The sequence below is a fragment of the Strongylocentrotus purpuratus genome, unplaced genomic scaffold, assembly GCF_000002235.5.
Source record: "Strongylocentrotus purpuratus isolate Spur 01 unplaced genomic scaffold, Spur_5.0 spur5_scaffold_11, whole genome shotgun sequence".
In the NCBI taxonomy this organism is placed as follows: domain Eukaryota; kingdom Metazoa; phylum Echinodermata; class Echinoidea; order Camarodonta; family Strongylocentrotidae; genus Strongylocentrotus; species Strongylocentrotus purpuratus.
The window spans coordinates 1707748-1733988 of NW_022145596.1; the positions used below are offsets into that span (position 1 = coordinate 1707748).

General features: G+C 37.7%; 1 protein-coding gene across 3 annotated transcripts in view; it reads right to left on the minus strand.

Moving 5' to 3' along the window:
- The window catches only part of LOC100890478 (serine/threonine-protein phosphatase with EF-hands 2), a 38684-nt gene extending 21531 nt beyond the window's left edge, over nt 1–17153 (minus strand). For 2 of the 3 annotated variants that reach the window (XM_030980318.1, XM_030980317.1), the window contains exons 1-3: nt 16914–17152; nt 5870–6058; nt 5257–5384 (exon numbers count right to left, since the gene is read on the minus strand). In XM_030980318.1, the coding sequence (XP_030836178.1) occupies nt 5257–5384; nt 5870–5924 (183 nt within the window). In that variant the 5' untranslated portion in view covers nt 5925–6058; nt 16914–17152. Of the gene's footprint in view, nt 1–5256; nt 5385–5869; nt 6059–16913 lie in introns of all 3 variants that reach the window. The other variant, XM_030980316.1, reaches the window with a different exon arrangement.
- Nucleotides 17154–26241: the final 9088 nt, after the last annotated feature.

Consider the following 26241-nt stretch of genomic DNA (forward strand, 5'->3'; position numbering starts at 1 on the left):
CTTTGCTTCGTCAAACCAAAGAGATAGGGCTGGTTTGGTTGCTTTACTTTTTGTAGCTCAAATGGTCTAAAAATGTCATTCTATCTAATAAAAAACCCATAAACTGTATAAACGGCTGCTAGGCTAAAGCCGGGGTAATAATAAATGTGCCTCGGAATAGAATTATCTAGATAGATGGCGCTATAGAAATGCCTATTATTATTATTATTATTATTATAATCAAATATGACAGAGAAAGGGTTTCAATCATTGTACATGTATTTTTCAAGTCTTTTCTCCAATTGTAATAAAAAAAGAAATGCATTCAAATGGCAGCCTAACGTGTTGAGCTGTCTCCATGGCAACTAAGAGCAACACGCACGATGGTATAATGAAAGTTTCAAGGCAGCAACGTGCTATAGACTCCCAGGCTTCCTTTCCAACCAAAAACACAAACTAGAGCCGATACAAATCAAATATCTGTCGGGATTGTTTCACAATGATGTACATATTTCACCCATTGTAAATGAATATAATTACAGGAAAAGGAGCGCCGCCGACTCTGTGTATATTGATTTTATTGCCATGGTAACTATTGTTCAGAGGAATGGTTGAACCAGCGCCTCTCCCGCTCCCTTGTGAGCTGACATTAATCTAAATCGACTTTTATTATGTGAAATATTAGCAATGTGCATCACCAATTTGTTTTTATTGAGTTGATAAAAGGCAATATCAGATTTGTTGTCCTGTATCATGATACCGAAGGGAATAAGGAGTATTAATTACTTTAATCTCAGAATCCACCAATAAATCTAAATATAATGTACCCTATATCAACAGGTAAGCTATAAACTAGCAGCATTGTACCACAAAAGCAAATAAACCAGATTATTGATCCTCATAATAAGAGGACTTTCTTTTAATATTTCTTTTATAATATCTCTTTTACATTTCTTAATCAAACTACAGGAAATTCCTACACAGAAAGTGTTTGTGTAGTTTTCTTCATGTATAATAAGTATGTTTGCTAATTTTCTGTTTATGTTTCTGATTGGCATTTTTTAAACAAATATTCTATAGTCTTTTTGGTCTTGAGTGTATAAGTTTAATTCATTTCAAGCAAGGAAAGTTCTTATAAGCTCAAAATTTAAACACCGTATATTGTCTGCTGAGAGCCAGAATGATGCAGAGTCATGCAGAGCCATATTTCAACTCAACACCTTGTTAGCTAGCTCCTAGTCGTAGCAGATAATCATCTGTTGAAACTAGAAATGTAAAATTCTCCAAGAGTGTGTGAATTCACAGTCTTTAAACAGAGAGCTAGTCAACAAACTTCTGGATTTTATCATACATAGTGGTTTTACAAAATTACCAAATTGACTCATTCCCAGAGAGCATTTCAGGTTAAAACAAGGGGAATCCATGCTGCAATTACTTATTCTGTTATTATATTCTGTTTGCCAAGCTCAATCCTGGGAGTGTGGCACCATGGCAATTTACTTCAGGGACTAGAATCTCCTCTCAATTTCCTGTACTGTCTGTTCTTTGTTCTCCTTTCTTCATTGCTTTGCTAGAGATAAATAATACACCCCCCCCCCCCTCTCCAAAAAGTAATTCTGGTTTGCAGTTGATAGTCAAGACACTACCAGAGTGAGGGAAGGGGATGTGCTGGGGGAGAGGGGGGGGGGGGCTGGGAAGAAATCCCTACAAAGTACGTTTCTTTAAAAAGAAAATGCTGAATGTTTTCACAGAAAACTCTGGCATACATCTAGAAAGAAATAAGAATGCCTTGAAAGGACTTGTCTAACAATTTGTTATAACAATTTTCATAAAGACTTGAAAAATCAAACAAACATGTTATGAATCAGCTGCTCAGAGCCAGAAGGATGTTGACTCATATATAATGTGTTTTCTGTTGTCTTTAGAAATGAAGTCCCTTGAACTAATTCTGAGACATAGGAACTGTCTTAATTGCTTACAAGATAAATTCTGAGTTGGTAAGTCAAAATGGTAAGAAATTAGATTTTACTGAATTTCCTGATTTTAGTTGCATTCCTTTGATCTCTGTTAGAAAATAAAATTTTGTGTAATAGCTCTCACCGCTATTTAAGAAAAGTGGGGATAGTTTTCATTCTTAGAACTTGAAACACTAAAGATAAACATTTTTTCACCAAATCTATCATCTTGACTAACCCTGCTTCACCTTTAAAATCATCAGGACGAATCAATACACAAGAAAATGATTCACACATCCACAATCGGAAATAGCTGCTGCGATGCATTTCGAACCGCAGTACGTGACGCTAGCAACAGCTCAACCAAACATTACACTCTTGAAGACAAAAAACTTAAATCACCATCCAAAAAGGGTCAAGGAGTGACAAAATTATCAAAATGGAACTAGAGTCAACACATTTAAAGCTTAATGCACACTTTATAGTATTGACTCTACTAACATAAAGATTTGCTATAGATCACACATTTAAAAAATGCTGTTGCTCCTCAGCCATTTTAAATGGTGATTTAACACTATGAGTTTTAAAGCCATCTGCACTAGTTTGGCCAGTAGGGATTAGACCTCCCTGCATGGTCACTGACAGGTGGTTATCTCATCAAATCAGCTCTCAATTAATATAAGAAAAAGGGACCATGGTGGATCAACAGGTACTGCTTAGGCATTGTTCGCTATATAGAGAGCGCAAATAGGTACAAGTTGTGCAGTCCTACTTTAAAGGGTTCCTTTTCAGCCACAGGGGCATTGATTCATCGCCTGAACACCCTTCTACATGTATCCCCTGCAGACCATATGTGCTCGACTTTCATCCTAAAAGTGTCAATTGTATCAAACTTCCACTCCAAAGAACAAGTTTCAAACCTGACAAAGTCCCTGGTATAACTTGGCTGTGTCTCCATCAGTCTTGCAACCATGCAAAAAATAATGGACATTTGTTTTCGTGGAAGAGAATAATCAGGTCCTTTCTAGATAATGGAAGCTGTATTTTTTTCTGCTTATAATACATTGGAAAACTTGCATTAAATCTGACCAAATAAAAGTAAAATATGACTTCAAAGTACTCATCAGTATGGAACATGAGATACTTATGTGCTGGTGGTTTGATGAAACTAAGAACAGGTATCCACGGTAGAAAAACAAAACAAAACTCCATACAGACAAGATCTATATGCCCACAGTCCATATTTTTATCTGACTTTTCACGATGTCAATAAAGGCATAAATTAGGGAAGGATAAAAGTATTATGAAGAAGATACAAGGGGAAGGCAAGCAAACCAGCAGAAGCCCAAACATGAACATATTCTACAAACAATGATCACTCAATTAATCCAAAGCCATCTATGATATCTTAATAATCTGTTGATTGGGTAAACATTTTTTAACAGTTATGGTGTCTCAAATAACACATTCCAATAGTCAATGAAGATGGCCAACATTTAGTAGCCTTCAAAGTGACCCAGACATGGGGTAAAGTACAAGGCTTGTATCCACAAAAACAGCAATAAAACTAGCCTAAACAAACTTATATAGACCTACACGCACTGTGCATGTATGCATGTGTATCAGCCTAAATTGCAAGGTTATGGGGTAGGAAGTCATACCATGACCTTTAAGATACCTTAATAATGGTATCTGTTCAATGTTTTCAAAATAGGATCTTGTTGAAAATAATGGTACATGGTGTACCCTGAGTTCTTAACAGATAAACAAATTCTAAACTTTCATCTCCTCTTGGCTCTGTTACACAGTATGCATACTTTTAAAACTATGTGGTGCCTCAGGAGTGAAAGTAGGGGGGGGGGGGTAGGTGGTATATGTGTGTACAGACCATGTCTGAGAGATCTGCATTTGGAATACATAATTGTTCATACTCAAATAACCTTCTAATTCACTAATCAGGTGATGTCAGAGAAGTGCAACTAAATTGAAATTTTGATTACATTGAGCATTAAGTTTATTTGATAATAAGTATCCACTTTAGTAATTAGATATTAATATGTTCTGCACCACAGGCTCTAGTGACAACTAATCCAGTCAATCAAATGTTTAACTTGAACCTTGGACCAATGACTAGTCACTAGAACCACATAGCACTAAACCTACAGGTAGTATTAATCTTCATTAAGCACACCCCTTGTAGATTTCATGTTTTTGTGCTTTTCATAACTCACAAATGAAAAGTGGATTAGTTGAAGTAGGGCCTCTGTTGAATACTTTTAGATGTAAACTGCAATATGTCACATTCTCAAGAAACATAAATTGGGAAAAGTCAACTTTTCACATACTTTAAACAAATTACAAATCTTGGTAAAGGTACATGTTTGAATAATTGAGTTGTTATCTGTATACCGTTGACACAATAAAGCCCAAAGCACTAGTTGCCAGAGCATATGTTGAATCATCTATTAATGTCCACAGAACGAACTATCTTTCTCACCCATGAAGCAAGGTTACTATGCAGAGCTTAATTAATTGCCTTATTCTGACACTCTCCAAGTCTATTGTCTTTCAATTGTGGTTCATGGATGACCAACAAATCACAAGGTCGTTCCTATAGATATGAGATGATCATCACAAAAGTAATATCCGGTAATCTCCTCATATTACTAAATCCATAAGGTATCTCTGTTTGCTAAACAGCAGGCACAAGTGTACATGGAGGCTGATAGTTTGCTATTCAAATAGTGAAATGAAGAACATGCAAATACATGTATCCTTACTCATGTCAATTAGAATCTTATAAATAATAGGAATAGCGTAAATTTGCTTAGTTCTGGACCTTATCTTACAAACAGTTGTGATTAATCGCAAATTATTTGCAATTGATATCAATCAAAACTATGTATATAAGAGACAGAAGATTCTAAACTTGCGATTGATTGGAGGACTTGCGGTTGATTCGGATCAATCAAATCTCTTTATAACACAGGGCCCTGCCTGATATGATGAAGTCCACAGTTGCCAATGTTTAAATGGATTAAAACACAAATGAACAATAGTATTTGGTCAGAAACAGTGTTCACGATTTCATTGTACCTGTCTGTTCCAAACCTGTGATATAATGGTTAATAGATGCTTATAAATCAAGTTGCAACACTTTAACTTCTAAAACAAATATTAAGCTGCCATATTACGAACATAAATAATAGCACAGCGTGTTGACAGGCAGGCAAGCATAAAAGAGCACTTTACAAACTAGCAGTAAATGCCCTTTTGTGACGGTCTCGAGAGACATTACATAAACTGTTGCCTAGCAACCTACCTTGAGTTGGTCTTGTTCTCCTGCATATTCTATGGTCTGGAAGATCTTCCATGTACATCTTCTTCTAGCTTCTAACCGAGCTTGGTAGCGACGGTACCACTTCTGAATCAGGAGGGCAGCTTTTAGACCTGAACATAAAGAGAATCAAAACATTTCAACAAATTTACAAGAATGTTTTCTCTATTAAAGTTGAAGTTTCCACTGTGTGTATTCACACAATTTCAGTAACACGTCATGGTTACTTTGGGGAAAAAGCAGTTAGTATATTTGTTTAAAAGATCCCCCTTATGGGGTGTTTAGGGGAATGGATGGGAAAGTGATGGTAGGGAAAGAAAAGAACAATTAATGATCATGAATTCTAATTCCATTAAACACAATCATGACATTATTTTTTAACTATAGACAAGCCAAACCCAATATAAATCAAAATTCATATCTAAACTTGAAATGGGCTAACTCCTCTCTGAAATACCCATGCCCATCTCTGTGTGGGCATGCAATGAGTTGCCACATACAAAATGGCTGGTCTCGCAATGGGGATACTAAATGTATTTGCCTACCACTACAATACATAAACTAAAAACTTTAATTCAAACTCATATACAAAACTTACTCCTTTCTGACTTTCCCATCTCCGAGTGGGCATGCATTGAGTTGCCACACCCCATGATGGTTGGTATAAGCTCGGATGCTGGTTAAATTGTTAGACCCTGGCCAGTTAGTCCAAGTCCTGGAGTTTATGTAGAGTGTCTGGTTAGCCTACCCCTCCAGACATCCTTCTGACCTCAAACAAAAGAAGTACCTAGTAATGAAGATAAAAACAGTGGATTAATATATGTCTACACCTCACAGCAGGGAGAAAGATGAGTATGCATACATATAATCATATGTGGATAAATAATCTTATATTTAAAAAATTATTATTATTAGGCATTTAGCTATGCTATGCATAGTACACTATATCACAGCACTTACAATAATATGCAATATAACAATATAACCATAAATCTTAACAGAACATTAAACAAACAAAAATAATAGCGAATAAAGTAGGAAATAAGTAGGTTTTAAGGAGTTTCTTAAAAACATCCACTGATGGAGCAGCTTTAATACTGGAAGGAAGTTTTTTCCACTCCTTAGCTGCTGCAACAGTGAATGTGCGATATCCTTCCTTACTACGAGCCACATGAAAAGTCAATCGAAATGGGTCTGCATCGGAGCGAAGGTTTGTACGCACAGGTCGATACAACTCAAGACAGTCACTAAAATAATCTGGCGCCTGATCATGAAAAAATTTGTATACAAATCAGGGGGAAAAAAAATCAATATTTATTTTGGGGGGCTACTTTTCAACCTTGCCGGCATGAAAATAACATTCTAAAATTCTACATAGGATCAATAACAGACATTCTTCTCACATCATACATGTAGCATTTCTAGAGTACTCACATTGCATGGGTAGTCCATCATTTACCGGTTCAATAAGTAAATGTGATACTATTTTGCATGGATACAGACATATTTGATTTCTGAGAGGTTTGAGAGGAGTAACGAGAGAAGAGAGGACGTGAAATGATGAGGTACGAAAGGAAGTAAAAGTGACAAGGATAAGGGAGAAGATTAGGGAGAGAGAGAGAGAGAGAGCAGACTGAGATGGTATGCAAATGTGAAGAGGAAAGATGAAAAGTAAGTAACTGATTAGATGGGCAGCAGAGAGGAAGGAGAAAAGAAGGAGGAAGACTCAGGAAGAGGTGGATACATGTATTATAGAAGATGGTAGAGGAATCGACTTAGAAATGGCTATAGACAGGACGAGAAAGAGAGCGGTAATAAGAAGACCCCACCCCCCCCCCCCCATTGAACCACGGGGATGACGATGACAGACATATTTGAATAACTCCAAACAAACTTCTTATCAATAAATACAGAATCAAAGCAGGTACATTTGCAGAGAAAAACACACTCACAACCAAATGCTCAGAGAATCTATAGGACAATTCAGGCAACTTGATGCATGGCATATACACTCATTTTGTCTCGTTGCAATCAATCATGTATGCCTGCATCCAGGTATGTCCCTAAGGTTCCCAAGGAGTGAAAGGAGTTTACATCTACTAGAGATAACAATACTCTGTCCTTATTTATGAAATATACATGTTTTTCTGTATATTGACAAAGTAAGCATTTTTCCTCCAACAAAATGATGTCAGTTACAGAATATGAAGTCTAACAAATGTGAATCTGTAACAAAAATCAATAATTCTCAATTACTCAACAATGATTTCCTGGACAAGAATCAATTCTAAAATTAATTTTGCAGACAAAATCAATTTGTCAGATTGATTTTTGTTAAGAATCAATCAATGACTCTACAGAGGAATCACAAGCCTTATATTTGGTGTACCACAGCTCACATCATTAAATGATCTATTAAAAATTCAATACAATTACGCAGTCCATATGATTTTACTAAAGACATTTTTTAGTTCTCATAGAAATTTCTCAAATGATACTTTTTAGGTTTATACATTTTCCTAACTTATATGTTAAGCCTTGTTTAAGGGGTACACCCTCTTTAAAGCCCTGTTAAGATATATAAGACAAAATACTATACAGTGTACATTGAAGAAGAAACAAATACAGAGACTTACAATTCATATCAACCAGTGGGTATAGTCACTGTCACTGTATACACTGTAACCACTGGTTACTCTACCTCTGTATACCTCTAGTCAATCTTTTATAATAATAATAGATCACATTTATAACGCGCCTAATACATTGTTTCTAGGCGCAGTGGTGCTGTTGTCCCAGCAGCCATTAAGTGAAGCAATATCCTTACACAAAATAAAGCCGGGACAACAGCACCACAAGTACACAATATCATTCAGTACACAATTATACAATATGTTATGCTATGTCACGTTACAAAATTAAAATTACAGTTTGTTACAAATAAATGAATAAATTAGCTTAATCTAACTTAAACTCTGCTAAAGATGACTTATTTTATAACAAATAGAAGTACGTCATCATTTATTTCTTTATGCATTAACTTATTAACCCATTGCCTCCTGGCACAGAGTGGCCTCTGTATTACGCCTATTGCAATGAATATATTCAGTTGTCAACAGGTTAAGGTGGTTTACAACTTGTGGCATGCATGCTCCAGCGACAATTCCTCTGTGATCAATTACCTACTAAATCTAAATTCACAACTTCAACCCTAGCCCAAACACTGTACCTAACCCTTATCCTATAAACCTAACCTAAATCCTGATCACTACCTTTCCTTTCAATTTGACAAATAAAGCCTGGAGCAATTGTTGTCGCCAGAGCAAATGTCAGCCATTTTAAAAGTATCGTGTCTGAATTAGCCTCGACTCTGAAGTGATGCATCTTCTACACATATCCACCATATGGTAATTGGTGTGTACACCCTTGTAAGGCACTGATGGATGGTGCTTCAGGCTAACCAGATTCATTGTTTCCTACTCAGGAGGGACGTGATACACACGTACATGTAGGTGATAAGTGAGTCAGGGACTCTCAACAAGGAACTATCAATCTTTAATGGAAAGGGATGCAGAGATAGAGCATTGTAAAACAGAATATGAACTTATGAAGAGAGTGAGATAGTGAAAAGAAACAAAGAGGTGAAGAGCAAGAGAGAGCTGAAGACAGTGTGAGAGGAAGAAAGACAAAAATGAGAGAAAGTGATTTAAAGAGGGGGGGGGGGTTGAGAGAGATGAAAATGAAGAGGAAATGAGAAAGATAGGAAGAGGGGATGAGGGGATGAGTGGGGGAAAGAGAGCCGAGGAGAAAGTGGGAAAAAGATAGAGAAATGGAAATAAAAGGAAAATGTTAGAGGACAAAGAGAGAGGGAGAGAGAGAGAGGAAGAGGAAGAGTGTGTGAGAGAGGAAGACAGGGGAGAGTGGAAGAGGGAGAGGGGGAGGAAGAGAGGGAGGGGGTTGAAATACATGTACAAGATAAAGAAAGGTAGAATAGCATCAAAGTGATAGAGTAAATATCAAAAAGAAGGCAGAGGCTATGATAAACAGAAACAAACAAGGAAAGAGTGATAAAAAAAATTCTAAAGTTGAGAAATAATGTTCAGTCAAATCATTGAGAAAACGTGGACCAATTCTCGCCCTAAAAGCAAAGAGAAAACATAGATGGAGAAAGAGAGAAAGAGAGAGGAAAAAAAAGAGATAATATGTAAGGGGGTTCATATGCAGGTCTCTAACAATGTCCCTGGCAGATCTTTATACTATACATTATCATTGTCTAGCATTAACGATTTCATGATTAATTTCAATTAAACGATATTTGCACATGTTGGGAATCATCGTACGATGGCGGATATCCACACTTTACATGGCCTTGGCAAATCAAACACATCTTAATCAGCAGCAATATGGTCGACAAGAATACTGTGGGTCCCTACCTAACAACCATACTTATTCTCCCCCCCCCCCCTCCCTCTCTCCCTCCCCCCCCCCCCCCTCTCTCTCTCTCTCTCTTGTTTAAATGTATACATTATATTGAAGGAACATCAAAGAACTGCATCCAATTTTACAACTTGTGACATTGTTGTCTGTGTCGAGCAAGTATTTGTGGTTGCTAGGTTACGGTAGGAAGATGAGGGAAAGTAGATGATGATACATGGGTGCTATTAAAGCCTCTCAGTGGTATTAGCGGGAGCGTGCTTAAATCATTTGATTAATTAGCTTTTAATCATCTTGATGACGGACAATACACTAGAGAAAATGCATACATATATAGATTGGATGCAAGTGAGACACTGGTATTTCTGTGCACAAATTACATTAGCAATATTACACATTGCACAATCTTCTACAATACAATTGAGATATCTATACATTCATGTAACATATATCCATGGAGATTTCCTCACCTTACTGTGTATCCACTCGTTTCTTAACATGGCCTCTTGTAAATATTTTGCCATTATTCTACTTTAAAAAAATATAAACTCAACTCAACTTGATGTTTCTATTGGCGTACTTACATACAGTAAGTACTTTTGCAGTATAGTTTTATAAACGGTTTATCCACTGCATGCTTCTTCAACTGTATTACAGATCACTTTTAACAATTGCAATTCAAATTTATAATTCAATTTCATGCATGCATCAATTTTCTACAATTACTTCATGACAATCTGAAAGTTTAGTCTATCTGGTACAGTATGGCAGAGTAATTCATCTTACCTGTTTGAAATTTAAATTAAATATTTCATATTCCATAAATTGGAATATATTTACTAATAAACGGGTCTATTAAGCCTTCACTTGATGGTATCCAATTAACATCATCATCTTCAAATACCAGGGTTGCAATTTAAGAGCAGATACATTAATTGCCATTAGAAATATATTAATGTATCATTATAGGATAGATGTACATGTAGGGATACTCGATATTTACTTTGAAAGGCACATGAGTAATATAAAAGTTTGGTATAAATTCATATATTTTTCTGTAAAAAAAAGTAATGTTTCAACTGGGATGACCAGCTGCATCTTTCTTTGTTTTGATACTTTTCAGGGCTCAAAACACAAACATTGTACAACACGGGCTCTAATCTACTGAAAAGAATTCATAACAACCCACTGTCTCCCTCGACAACATTTCATTTTATCCTATCGCAAAAATGTCACATGAATAAGCAGCGATAACATTCTCTTTCAACGACAGTGAAAGCTCACTTAGCTGTAATGATTGTTTCCACTCCAACAGGCTTGGATATAATCACATATGAAGGCAGTGACTTGTAAACAATCCTACTCATGCTCTCACTCAATTATGCTTGGCTTCTTACCTGTTGTCGTTCAACGTTAATCATGATAATGATTTAGGCCTATGAATTTCATCGTCAGATCCAAGCTTTTTGTACTGATAGATGGGAATAGTGAGGCATTTACATGAGAGCAAATTTAAAGAATTTTTTTTTTAAATGAAGTATCAGATAAGAATTATTTAGCAAATTGGGTATACCCAAGTTACTAGTTGACAAAGAAATGTATTTATGAAAACATTATTTTCTTTATACATTTCTTTGTTACATTTTCTTTTCTGTTTCAGCTTACATAATGGTCATTGCTCAAGTCAAGGGTCCATGCAGTTAACAGTTAACTAGTCACATCAATGCTTGCAATGCCTACCATAGGCCCCACCCTGTTTTATGGTTTTCCTTGGAAACATTTACAATGTTCACACAGTTAGTGGGCCATTTTTTTAATCAAGTTTTTGTTCAAAATGGGGGACAAACCTGTCTCCAACTTAACAATACCGTATTTCTTTATATAACATTCAGACTAGGAAAAAAAATGAATTATGTATCGCCCCTTTAATCAAATCATTGAAAACCAAATTTCTGTATTATGTATAGAAGATGCAACTTGAATTATGAATTTTATTCATTGTTGTAGCTAGCTAAGAAAACTGCATAGATAAATTTTGCTGATCTAAATGATGGGTATGATGAAGACGGTTCAAGTAGATGGATGGGGTGCTTTACAATAAGGAAGAAGATTTTAGTAACAAAAGGGAAATTGAAATGGTATACATGTAAAAAAAATAATGCAGAAAATACAGGGTAGGCTTTTTGAAGGGAAACCTTTTAAGGCTAGTGTTTTTAACGATTTTTATGGATCATAGGCAAAAGCTTGTCCTCACAGGCCATCTTTGTACAGCATCACATTCTGTGCTACTGGGTTCTAAACGTCAGTGCAAACGGTCCTGCAGAGAACGATACAGTCCAAGTGATTGACCAAGGGTATCAAATGACATGGTGAATACAGGTCCATACTAATGGGCATCAGGTATCAAGCCAGAGAGAAATTACTCCCGGCCATCTCCCTGATCAACAACAAAACAACAAAGCAACAAGGAGTACTGCAAAGGTAAGGCGTGGACTTACAATTTGATTCCATGGTGAAAACGGGATCAAATGTAACAACACACACTCCTGTTTTGTAATTCTAAGTTGTCCATCTTAAATACATGTACTCAACTGAAATACATCTACATGTACATGTAGTTCAAATTCCAAAATGTAATCACTTATACTCTATTTTGAATTTTATTGTGTGCATTTAAAGTCCTCGACTGAAATATGATATAAATTATGCAGATCTAACTCCATGGACAGTATTCAATTCTAAATTTGCACAGTGACTTTGTACATATATGAAGTCAAAAAGTTGATCAGTACAAACTTACATGTATAAAGCAAGGAGTGAGATCCCCCCCCCCCCCATACCTTGCCCCATACTTTGTTTGCCTTAATTTCAAAAGAATAGCATCATACGATTAGATATCAAAATACAAATCAATGAAAGGTCAGTTTAAACCAGTATCATCGATATTAAACATCTTTCTTTTTTTCTTCTTATTTTTATGATACACTAATGTGTAATCTATACTACATGCTACCCTCTGAGAGTCACTTTCCATCCGTCTAAAAATCCAAACAACCGTTCTCTTTCTGAGATTATTTCCAGTAACAGATATCTTGTTTTTGTCCCATTTCTAAGACGCACTCCCCTGCTCCAATATCAGACCTGAAAGGTCATTTACCATGGCAACCAGCGTATAATCACCAAGCCTTAAATACGTGGCAGGAAATGAGAGGGCATATATATATCTTCCCTGAAGAACTGTAGTATGATATCATATCCACAAAACAGTCCATCAATTCATAGAAATCCTTCTTAATTAATAACATGTTACATAATTACACCTGTCGATTTCTTCTCCATCTAGTGATCACCTTATTTCTAAGCCTGCTAAGTACATTATTCTGAAATAAAAACCACTTGCAATTCATTTTCAGTGTTAATAAGTCATACAAAAACTACCATACAACACTGAACAAAATTGATTTCTCAAGAGTACAAATAAATTACACTTGCCAGATGAACAAATAATCATGAAAAGTTGGGCCTATGATGCAAATCAATGGAAGAAGTATTCCCATTTTCGTGGTTAATGTGTGTGCATTGGGTTTGTTAAAGCCTAACAGACACTATACACCTGCATATGATCTGACTCCAATCCAATGTTGGGAGAACTGAGTTGTTAGGATTTGATAAGATCATTCAAACTTCTAAAACCTTGATGATCAAGGATCTGAACAGTTATATAATTAACCAAGTCTAAATTTCAATGGATTTCAGCTTTTCATGCATCCTTCAAGGAGGAATATCTAAATCGGTTCAGAATCATATTGACGTCAGACCAGTGGTGTGATTGTATACGATTTAAAGCCGATTTAGTACTACTCTGACGAGATAGCTTAAATGTACCAAAAATTCCATTCATTAGTATTCTTATCATTATTTAAAATTTAAATCTGGAAGACGATGTTTGTTTAGAATTCCATATCTATTCTAAATTTCTTTCAAGAGGGATTGTATAGTATGCGCTGGGCTTTATCCTACATGTACAGTGTACATACATTTATTTAATGTATGTACACTGTAGAATAAATATGTGATTTTCAACAGATTTGATAAATTCCTGAATATTTAACTGAAATTTTTAAATTTTAATACTGCATACAATAATATGATTGAATGCATGTTGTCAAGTTTTTCTCAAAATGTGTAACCTCAACTCAAATAAAGCGAGAGTGATAATTTCCACTTTGGAAGCACAATTGTGATATACACATTATAAAACAAACTATCTTTATTATCATTAGATTTACAGCTACATATCTTTTACAGATTTTTGCAGAATCACTTGCAATATGGAAAATGAATTGTCTTTAGTGCCTTTATAGCTACAATGTACATACAAGCCCAAAACCTTTAAGCATTTTTTGATAGGATAACAATCTGGTCGATGCTGGGAGTATGCAATGCATCCATTTGAAGTCGATGTGTCGACTGATTTTACATTGTAGATAATCAGAGAGGTTTTGAAGAAAAACGGAGGATAAGAAAGGACGAGAGAAAAGGGGAGGCACATTGAGAAATGTTCACACGAAGTGAAATGGACAGCAAAGAGCTGGAAAGAGGGACTTGGAGATGACGACAGAAGAGAAAGAGAGAGAGAAAGAGAGAGAGAGAGAGAGACAGGCAGAGAGAAGAGAGTGGGTGAGAATATGAATATTGGAAAACATAGCATGATTGAGAGCGAGAGAGGGGGAGAGAGAGGGAGAGAAAGAGTGAGAAAAAGAGAGGTAGAGAAAGAGAGAGAGAGAGAGCAAAAATAACTTGAGATGGGGATTGAAGGGCAAAGAAGGGAAAACCCAGGTAACTGATTACACTTTGCAAACTAATGCACGCATGTCATTACCATGGTAATCGGACTTGAAAGTTCCAGGGTAGTTCATTCAAACATGACTATATTGTCCTTGTCATCAGTGAAATTAATAGCTTCTTGATAGCTTGGAGCACAAACACATCACTCTGCTCTCATATATAATGCAACGTACCTTAACCCATCGTCTATGGGAACTGGGAGGATCATGTATTAAGCCTATGGCAATGAAAGGATTCAGTAGTCAATGGGTTATCAGAAAACCACTAGTGCTGCTAACGAAGGTCTAGGTCGGGAAATACATGCCTAAATTTATATGTAAAGTTTAAGCAAATGAAATGTCACTCTTATATTTTTCTTTGTCTCCACAGATCGCTCTTTTTCCTGTCTCTTCTCTCTTGTCCTCCCCAGCTACAGTGTACATTGTAGTTCCTTTTCATTTCTCCTTTTCTCTCTTAACTTTATAATTGGGAGTTTGTTTGTTTATCATCAATTTGAAATGCAACATGTTTAACAATTCTTCTTCATTTCTAATCTCAAATTTTGTTTCCTTGTCAATTTTGATGTAGGTATGTATTTTTTGTATTTATCAGTCTTTGGAATGTTTTTTACAAGGAAGTTTCTCTCAATAGGTGTCATGGTCGAGTGGATATGTCACCGGACTGTGGATCTTGAGGTACGCGGTTCAATTCCCACTGCGGCACTATTATGTCCTTTGGCAAGACATTAGTCTACATTTGCCACACTCAACCCAGGTGAGGTAAATGGGTACCTGGTAGGATTATTCCTTGAAAATCACTGTGCGCCGATATCGGTAGCCGGAGCTAAAGCTAGGGTAATAATTTCTGAAGCTCTTTGGAAGCGCATAGAGACTAAGTATTATGTGCTATACAAGAACAGACTATTATTATTATTATTATTAAAAGAATAAATGAAAAAGCAAATATCTGATCCCATTTAAACGAGACAATGTGACTGGGGTCACCACACAGAGTTCCCAACATTTCATTTTTTCCCTAAATTTTTTTCCTGATTGAGTTTGGAACTTCCAGGATCAATAAAGAAGATATTTTAAAATGCTACTAAAGCCAATTTTCATGCAGTGGATACGCTGTTTGGACATTAGGCAGCATGCAAGAGACTGATTTAGGGGACTTTTCTCAAATTTCCTTGATGGAAAAAAGGCAACTCATTTTTACAGTTTCCCCTGATTTTCAGAATAGTTGTGGAATCCTGACTCAATATGTACTCAATCATATTAGAATAAACCCTGCTCAAACTAAATCTGGAGAGGTCTACTCAATACTGAGCTGGTCTGAAATACCAGTAGGTGGAATTTTGTGTGTTCTTCTCACAGTATTCAACATCATCATTGAAAAGAGAGGGGAAAATACATGAAGCTGTGGATGTCTTGATTACGGTGCTTAAATTTTGTGGATGCGTAATATCATGTATATAATATGTAGATTTATTTTGTAAAATTGGACATATATTGTCCAAGGAGCAGTGGAGCACAATCGACAATAAATTTCAATTTCCATCTACATGTATGTGTATTCATCTGTTATACTTGTGTTGCTTTTACTGGTCTATGTATTTTAGATTTCAAACAAAAATGTTCAACTAATAATAGGCTTACATGTACTGTATGTAAGCATACGATGCACCATACATTGTCGTGTTTGACATTTCATCTATTTAGAGCCAGACGGACATTAACTCTGTGTTACATTATAGAGGTCAACGAATTAAGTCCCTTCTGACTCCAAACAGATGTTCTTTCACTGATCCTGTCTAATGATCCTGAGAAAAAGAATTGATGCATCAGTACCTTCCCAGCCTATTTGCTTCAATCGTCACATTATTTCTTATAAGACTTGCCACGAGGTTGTGGAGGCTTCAGTGTTATTCAGCGCATTATATGGAAGCAGCACATTTACGAAATGCCAGTCAGAGGTCATCACCATTGTGTAGAGATCGTGAATTCACACAGTACATGTGAAAAGGGAGCTGAGCTGTATCGGTCTGGTAAGAAAATTGCTTTTATTTTATTATTTTTACCTCTTGTTTTTAAATTCAGGAGGTAATTAGGACTACAATTACAACAAAATTTATCAAAGCCACTGTCCAATATTGGTCGGGTGCGGGAAAATGTGATTTTGGACACATTTTAGTTGTTGTTTACCTACCTCTCCGTGGGACCCTATGGGTGCCGTTTAAGGCTCCCTTGAATAATATCATAAAAAACAAAAGCACAGCCACAGGCACAGCGTATATTCTAAATCCAAGTCAAGATTTAGATGAAAAATGGCAAACTGAACAAACGCACAAGGGATTACAAGTAACGGTAGGTACTGCTTACCATAAAATTCCTCACATTACAGCAAGATCCAGTCTGCAAAAGACAATTTAATTCAAAGCAAGTGTTGGAACAATATGGTCAAAACACGGAGCGGTCGTATCCGATAAAACTAGCCTGGCCTGGCCGCCTGGAGTTCAACTGTTTACATGGAAATTGAACGTATGTGCATTTTGTTCCCGGTCCTACATGTACGTCAACAACGTGCCTCTGTCGTCTCGGCTTACTCAGCGATGAATGGTTGCTACACAAATTGTTTGGTACGGAATCGTCCATTCTTATATAGGGGGTTATGCTCTGAATAGCTTTAAAAATAAATTGTACATACATCAAAAACTATATATACATATCAATAGAGTAAATAAAAAATAAATTGAGATATTATGGTTTACGAATACATAGAATAAAGAATTATGTTGATAGATAAAAGGAAATTACTTGAATAAGGTAAACCTATACTTAATGTATTCGACCAAGACCCGCCCCTTTTATTCACTAAGCTAATGTACAAATAAATACAGGTGTATCGCAGTATCAAAGTAACCGCACACTGTCTTCTCCTTCTTCCAGAGTACAGACCGCCGTTGTCGTAGTATCGTTTATTGAATTTAATCGAATTTATATCAACATTTCCACACACAACAATGAACAAAGTAGCTTCAATAAAACGGGGAAAATACTATTGAATATTAATAACTGGATTAGGGTACATTTTATTTCTAAATTTTGAGACATGTATTTAAATGAAAGATAGGTCCTACGTTCTGTGTCCCTAGAATAAAATAAGAGTCCCCGGCAGCTAGCGCGCACGCAGGGGAGGGGGGGGGGGGGGGGGGTTGGGGTTAACCCCCCTTGCGTTTTTTTTTGTGTATGTTTTTTTGTGAACCCCCCCCCCCCTTTTGATTTTTTTTTTTGTGTCCTCTTACCGGCCCCCACTGAGCGACTTTTCGGGGGCTTTTCGGCTGGCTGATCGAGTCGTTGCGAATTTTTTTTGGACTCCAAAAAAAAAAAAAAAAAGTGTCCTCTTCCCTCAATTCATCAAATACAAACGCAATATCGTGACCTATCTAATGCTACGGTCACAAAGGTTCGTACGAACGATAATTTCGTACGAATCTCCCTGTTTTTTCATTGTCTTCCCGAATTTCCATTGTCTGAAAATCGTTCATACGGCGTTCGTAGCAGTTCGTAATTGCATTTGTGACCGAGGCTTAAAACCCTATTAACTACTGATAAACAACATTCAGCAGACGATTTTTTAAAAAATTCAATGGTGTTACGTCCACGTAACTGGAAGAAGGATTATAAATAAGTGGTGAAAATGGTGCATTTGTTAATATCTCTTAAAAATCATTCTTCTAAGGTTTGATTTAGGGTTGTCCATACCCTGCACGGATACAATTTTTCTGATCGTATTGTTTTTAACATAAATAGATATTAAAACTTTTCCTTTGCCAAACACTATTTTTTTCTTTCAATGTTTGTGCTAATTCTTCATTTTACATTCTACAACTTACTACCCTCGTGTCCATGCCTAAATGTTAATTAGTTTTAAACATTGAAGTAGTTAACAGTCAGCTTAGCTGTCATATTTGATTGCGTATTTATATTATTCCATCTCTTTCCCCTTTGTTCTCTTTTGTATTACGTGATATCTATTTCGAGCTTCATTTTCAACGATAAAATTGCAACGTTGAATGTGTTATTTTCATTTATACGACGTTCTTAATAAACTTGTATTTATTTGTTTTATTTGTTTTATTTATTTATCGGGTAAAATCGAATAATTGTTGCCACATCATACAGGGGCATAGGACATATGATACGTGCCCCCCGTCTAATGAGAGAGAGAGAGAGAGAGAGAGAGAGGGCGCCTCCGAACCTTCCCCCTATATTTAGTTGGCTTGTTTCACTCCTCATCCCAGGCGCGGATCCAGGGGGTGCCGAGCGGGTCTCCCCCCCCCCCCCATAACAAAAAGAGAGAGAGGGGGGGGGAAGAAAGAAGAGGAAGAAGAAAAGAAAGAAGAGGAAGAAGAAAAGAAAAGGTGGAAGAAGGAGATCGGGGGAGCCGAAAGGGCCTTGCCTCCCAGGCTGTTACCTCCCCACCCCCATCAACAAAATAAGAGAGAAGGAAGGATCGAAAGGGAAAGAAAAAGGAAACGAGGAGATATGGGGATGAAAAAAAAGGAAGAAGAAAAGAAAGAAGTTGTGGATCGGGGGGGGGGGTGCAAAAGGCCCTTGCCTCTCACCCCCCCCCCCCCCGCCAATTAAAAATGAGAGAAGGAAGGGAGAGATGACAGCTAAAAGGGAACAAAAAAGAGGAAGAGAAAAAGAGAAAGCAAAAAAGAGAAAGAAGAAAGGTAGGGGAAGTCAGTTGCGATTTTCCCCGCTAACAAGGGAGCTGTAGGACCCACTGGCGTGTTGATGGGGGGGGGGGGGGGGGTTGCAGTTGCCCCTCCCCTCAAATTCAAATGTGGATTATTTCTAATTCGATACCGGTGAATTACAAATGTTGCTGAAATGGCATAATTTCCGAGATTTGTCCTCGAACCGAGAATTATCGATGTTTTATCATAACTTTATCACAATTATAATTTATAAATGACACACATTAATTTTGTAAAGCTTAGATCCTCTTCTTTCATTTGATGCAAATCATATTATGATGCATATTTCACGCATGAGTGATTAAAAATAATTTGAAGAGAGGGTATACCAATAAGTCTTTTGGCGGGCGGTTTCTGAATTTCAAAGAGAAAATCACATTTTCTAGAAAGTTCCCTTTTTTGCCCTTTCATATGATACCTTAATCAGGAGAAATGAGCCAGGAATAAAACAAGATCTCTTTGTTTAAAGTAATGCTAGCATGTCCATAATTTGATTAAACGAATTCGTTTTCACTGGTTGCCTGCCGTAGCATTTTACATGCAGAGTTGACAAAAGACTTAACACCGTTTCGTTGACGATCAGCCATGCATTAAGTCTTTCGTCTTCTTTGTGCATGGCTGATCGTCTGGCTGATCGTTTGTTTTTATTTGCTCACGTTTCATTAAATCATTATAAAAAGAAGACGATTCGTTGTATCGTTTTCGATTTTTAACCCTAATTGTCTGAATTCAGTCCCCACCCCCCCCCCCCCTCCCTCCCGCGTGTAGCTCGGAAGCTTTGACGTTTCCTTAAATTATCCGTTGTATGCCTACTGTTCTCGACTCTTATCCTTGTCTGAATTCAGTTTCCCCGAAAATTTTAAACCTCTGATTTCTTTTGCTGATATTATAGGAAGGTAAAACTACGAGAAAATACAAGTATTATAGCTATTGTGTCTCTCAAAGTCGTCACAGCGGATAAAAAGTCATCGACATTAAACATCTCACCAACTTCAAACTGCGTATCTTTCTTGCTACCTCGACGAGACGTCACCAGACGACAACCCCTCTCTCTTTTACTCCCACCCCTCCTCTCTCATGCTCTTACCCCCCCCCCCCCTCTCTCTCTCTCCTCTCGATCCGAACCCCCGTTTCTTTGGTTTCCTTTTTATCTTTGTTCTTCTTTTTTCCTTTTTTCATTTCTTTTCTTTATTTCCTTGTTCCTCCCCTCCCTCTTTTTTTCTCTTTCCTTTTCTTTTCCCTACTTTTCATTTTCTTTTCCCTCTTTTTTTTCCCTTCCCATTTTCTCATTTTTCCCGACGGCAGCGCAATTTTACCGACAATATCCTGACAGGTGGGGGTTGTCGCACCCCACACCCACTTTAACGACGTTAACTTCCTGCCCCCACCCACTTTGGAAAAACGTTCAGCGGGACCTGCATGTAAGAGTGGGGTGATGCGGATTTTCTGTCTGTCTGCCCCCCCCCCCCACAACATGTTTGCTCATAACGCCACTGCGGGTCACCACTGCTTACCACTATTTGGTCACATAAAATCAAATTTGGGTCCCCCTCCCCCCCCCCCCTATAGCTGAGATTGGACGCAGTCCGTGCGGTGCCACATTAAAAAACGTCTATTTGGGGCCATTTTCAAGAAAAAGGTTACTTTTTCAAAATGTTCCAAATTCTGCTGTACGGGTTATTTTTCTAGCCCTCAGGGCCAGATCCGGGGAAAAAGTAGTAATAATCGCCCTTTGGCAAGACTATACCGGCCGCCGCCTGCGCCTGCTGGTATGAACATCAGTAGATCAAGATGGATGCCCACGATACCGACCCAGACCTACCAAGTCTCACGCCTTCATAGCTGGTCCCTTATATTTTGTTTTGCATTGTAAGATAGTAACTGTTCATTGCACATTGTGTACTTTTTGTATACTACTATACCATGTAATAAATGAAATAGATCAAATTTGAAATGTATTTCCTTTTTTTTTCTTTAAGGAAAGGAGCTGTGATGGATGTGCAATAAACCCGTTTGGAAGTGTACAGGTTGATGTTATTGCTTCTCTTTTGAAATAAATGTTTACATTGTGAACTTTACATCAGAAGCGCAATTTGATTTGTTTCACATTGTCAACAACTTAAATGGTAGTCATATCGCCCTTCAAAATACTCAAGGTGATACAATTTTACAATACTTGTTTAGGGATACTCTCTTTTGAAATACGGTGTGAATTCAGGAAAAAAAACACGTAAAATCTTATAGGGTACCGGTATATTTTGGCTTGAGAAGAGACCCTCGTTAGGGGGTGTCTGGAAAACATGTGGACCGTCGCATGCTAGTCCCTAAAGGTACGGAGGAGGTCTTTCTCCTTGTCTGGGAAGACACGCCCTTTCGATATCCCAATAGGAAACGTCTTTTAGTCTCATTTCAAGAAAGGAAAGCAATTTAGGGACAGTTCAAAATAATGCTTGGAAATGGAAATTCAAATGATACCGGTTAAAAAAAACCCAATAAGATATAGTTTTAGGACAAGAAGCAGGAGATAATTCATTGCTCGGCAGTCTAATTGACTGTATTTGAAACAGAGCATCCTATACACCTGATATCTAATAGTACACTGTCAATTAAAACAACTAACTGAACAAACAAACAAATAATAGACCTCTTTACCCAAGACTGTGGGTCTTTGTTGTTGAGCACTATAGGATTCTGCTCGGGTATACAGGCGGGGTCTGGCCGCTATCCTTAAGGACCGCTATTCATAACGTGAAACTTCCAATAATTCCGGGACCGCTATTCATAATAGGAGAAGAGGGTCACTGTTCATGAAGATAAGGACCGTTATTCATGAGGACCGCTTTTCAGTATATGAGATGAGGGTCGCTATTCATAATTTATATTGAGGGTCATCAATCGTAAGGACCGCTATTTATAATACGAGCCCAACGAGTTACGTTACGCCGTACGCTTCTCGGTTAATAAACTCAACCTAGATTACTCTGGCATATACAAGGGGGCGTCGGGGGCGTCGTGTACCTGTATGTTTAGAGGATGGAGAGGGTGGAGTATACGCCTATACAACTTTAATCGTACAAAAATTACAAGTTGTCTATCTTGGCATGTTTGTCCAAAGAACTAGCTGCTACGTATTAAATTTGTAAAAGCGATCTAGTAAACAACCGATCTTTTCACTTTGGTTCTGAAAGGTATAAAACACAACTTGTAATCATTATTATATTGAATATTGGAGCCCGACATCTTTATTATATCACGAAAGACAATGACTTGTTTTCACACATAACATATTTAGGCTGATCATATTGAAAATGGTTATTAATTTATAGTATCTGGATAATCTGGACATCTTAGACATCTTATAGCTATTTGATATAATCAACGAGGAATAATAAACGCTTACGGCTCCTGCAAGAGCCGACATATGCTGTTCACCCGTTAATTACTGAATTCTCTTATTCCCATAGGCTTTCATACAGGAGCCACCAGGTTCCAGTAGGAAATGGGTTAAGGATTCACAAAACTCAGTGTTTTGGGCGGGTTTCGAGGGAGTTAGCGTATTATGACCATGATGACACCCATAGTTACTAACCTTATTCATTACTGAACAAAACATGAAGAAGGAGCCCCTCGAGCCCATAGGTGTAAAAATTCTTCGGAATTTAGAAACTTTAGCTATTATGGACTGTGTGGACTCAAAAATATCAGAATATTCTTCCGGCGGGTGTGAAAGCCTGGTGAAAGCCCTCCCCTTCCCACGTTTTGAACAAGATGTGGGTGTTATGTTTCGGTATGACAGGCGTGGAATATGCTTTTGCCCCCCCCCCCCCCCCCCCCACCAACGAGACCAAGCGCCAGAAACGCCACTGGTGAAAATCGAGGGGGCTGTGGGCAGATATCCCCCAAATAAAATTCCAACTTGGTTTATGTCTAATACGATACTACTAATTTGCAAATGTTGCTGAAATTACATAATTTTTCGGAAGTTCTCCTCACTTTTTAGTAAATTATACTTCTTTTATGCGTTTGTTGAAAATGACAAATTCCCAAATTTACAGTCAGGCAAGAAATATGCTTATTTAGAGGCCTACAAGTCATTTAAGGGCCCGCGAAGCGGCGGAGCTCGGGGGGCTCGAGCTCCACCCAGAAAAAGTATATTAAAGAGAAATAGAAAGAAAGAGAAAAAAAAAGAAAGAATAGTGACCTGCCAGTGTCACAAAATAATGAGGTATCATGATGCGCATCTGACCGTGATTAAATGCCTAAAACCCCTGAGCTTCCGGGGCTCTATCCCCTGGATTCAACCTAGGGCCCTAAGGCGGGCCCCTGGATGCTCATCTGACTAATTCAATGCCTAAAACTGAGTTTCCAGGGGTTCCGTCCCTTGATCCCCGCCGGGGTGCGTTATTTTTTTCTGCGGCACAGATTGGGATAGGTGCGTGTTGAGCCTATGGGAAAGTTTAGGGTTAGGGTTAGGGTTAGGGTTAGGGATAGGGTTAGGGTTAGCGTTAAATCAAGACCTCTCTTTTTAAAAAAAAGCCCCAATCCGTGCCGCAGAAAAAAATGACGCCGCCGGGGTTTTGTCCCTAGACCCCAGGCCAATTTACGCTACACTCTACACTCAAAAAAATGTAGTGCTATTTTTAGCACTTGGAGGGCTATATTCAGCACCTTTTCAGTGCTCGCATAGGGACTGCACAGCTAGTGCTATTTCAGCACAAGTGCAAGTGCTAGTTCAGCACTAGTTTAAGTGCTATAGATAAGCACTAAAAAGTGCTAAAAAAACACTTCAAGTGCTATGAATGTTGGGCAGGTGGTGCTAAATAACCCCACAATCTACTCTGAATAGCACTAGTAGTGCTAAAAAACTGCACAACTTAGGTGCAGAACACAACAGTTTTGTAATGTTTAGCACTACTGGTGTTATATGTTTTAGCACTCCAGGGGGGTGTTTCACAAAGATCCTAAGTAGAACTTAACTCTAAGTTGGACTTAAAAATTATGGACAGCCATTGGAGTCTTAAAATGAAATATATTCAAAAGCAGAAATTCAAGTATTTTAGACTTTTTATGAATTCCACATCCAGAACATGAAGTCTCCTTGATGATAGAAAATATGAATGATTTGAATCAACATTTTATGCCTTTCAAAATTATTTTTCCAAAATATTTTCAAAGATGCTAATGGCCTTCCATAATTTTTAAGTCCAACTTAGAGATAAGTTTAACTTAGGATATTTGTGAAACACCCCCCAGGCGTTATATTTCATATATAGTGAAATTATGCAATTTTGTCACACTCACACACAAAAAAAAGACAAATAAATGACTTTATATATATAGTTGGTATTTTATTAACAGTTTAACCAAAAAACACTGTTGCAGTAAAGGCACATGTTGACAAAGTTCTGCAATAAGCCAGAACATATGCCTATGTGGTCAAGGTGGATGTCCTTCGTCATTTACCACTTTCAACTCTTACAGGAAACATTTATTAAACCAACATCCACAAGAAGAACCTGAATCTGAAGCTGTACAGGGTATGGAGGGTCTAGTTGATGCTGATTTGGGTGTTGCTGTTGGTGAAGTGCATAATCCTGCAGCAGATGATGCATTTGATGATGATGATGATAGGATAGGCCTACTACAAGAACAAGATGGACCAATGCATAATGACAGTACAAGACACTATGAATATGACAGACAATGAAAGCGGACAAAATATACAGTTCCATAGGTAGACCAAGGAACATCCCTTCACTGCTATTATGTAAAAATGTGTAGAACAGGTGTCACATGCATATTCACCTGTTTTACACATTTTACATAATAGCAGTCAAGGGATGTTCCTTTGTCTACCTGAGGAACTGTATATTTTGTCCGCTTTCATTGTCTGTCATGTTCATAGTGAGACCAGCTGCATTTTTCATTGGTTCTCTTTTATCAAACACCAACATGACCCATGCTATGACAAACAGAGTGTTATCTGCTGCAACAGCTTTGAATACTGATGTTGTTGACAGTTTAAGGAGCAAAGTTATTCAGACTTTTGAGGCCTTGGGTATTGACCTGGAGAATGAAGAATGTAAGAATCTCTTAGCTGAATTTGATTCAAAAACAAATATTCACAAGGTAACAGCTATTATACTAACCGACCAATCAGATCAGGTTATGCAGTCAGCACTCGATGTTAAGTGCTGCATATTGTTATAGCACTCGTTTTCAGCACTCAAATATTCAGCACGTTTCGGTTTCCTTGTTAAAGTTAACCCGTCAAGTGCTGATTTTGGCACTTCAAGTGCAGAATCTCACTCAGCACCCAACATTTAGCACCTCAGTTTTTTGAGTGTACCTAATTGTGAATACTTTATAGCCTCCCTACCGACTTTGATAAACGTTCGGCTGGGCCTGGATGGAAGAGTAGTGGTGATGCGGATTCTACCCCCCTCCCCCCTCCCCCTCTAAACGCTTTTGCTCATTACGCTACTGCTTTACCAATATTTGGCTCGCATGATTCAAATTTTGCCCACCCCACCCCCCCCCCCCCCCCTAAGAAATCGTGGATCCGCGCCTCAGCTGCTTCACCCACTTAGGAAGATTGGTGCTCCCCCTTCTCAGGCGCGTAGCCACGGGGGGGCACGGGGGGGCACGTGCCCCCCCTAAAATTTCCAGGATCGGTTGAAATTTTGTAGACCCCTTTTTTTGACCTCGATCGATTACATGTATGTGCCCCCCCAAACATCAAACTCTGGCTACGCGCCTGCCCCTTCTACATGATGTAATTGCCCCCTTAATGTGTAGACCCACGCTACGCCACTGCTTGATTGTGTACTGTTATGATTATATTCTGTTCTATTTTGTTACATGAGATTTCTGAAAGACAAATAAACCGTGAATTTGAACTTGAACTTCCTTGGCTGAATAATATTCTAACCTTTTCTTTTCTG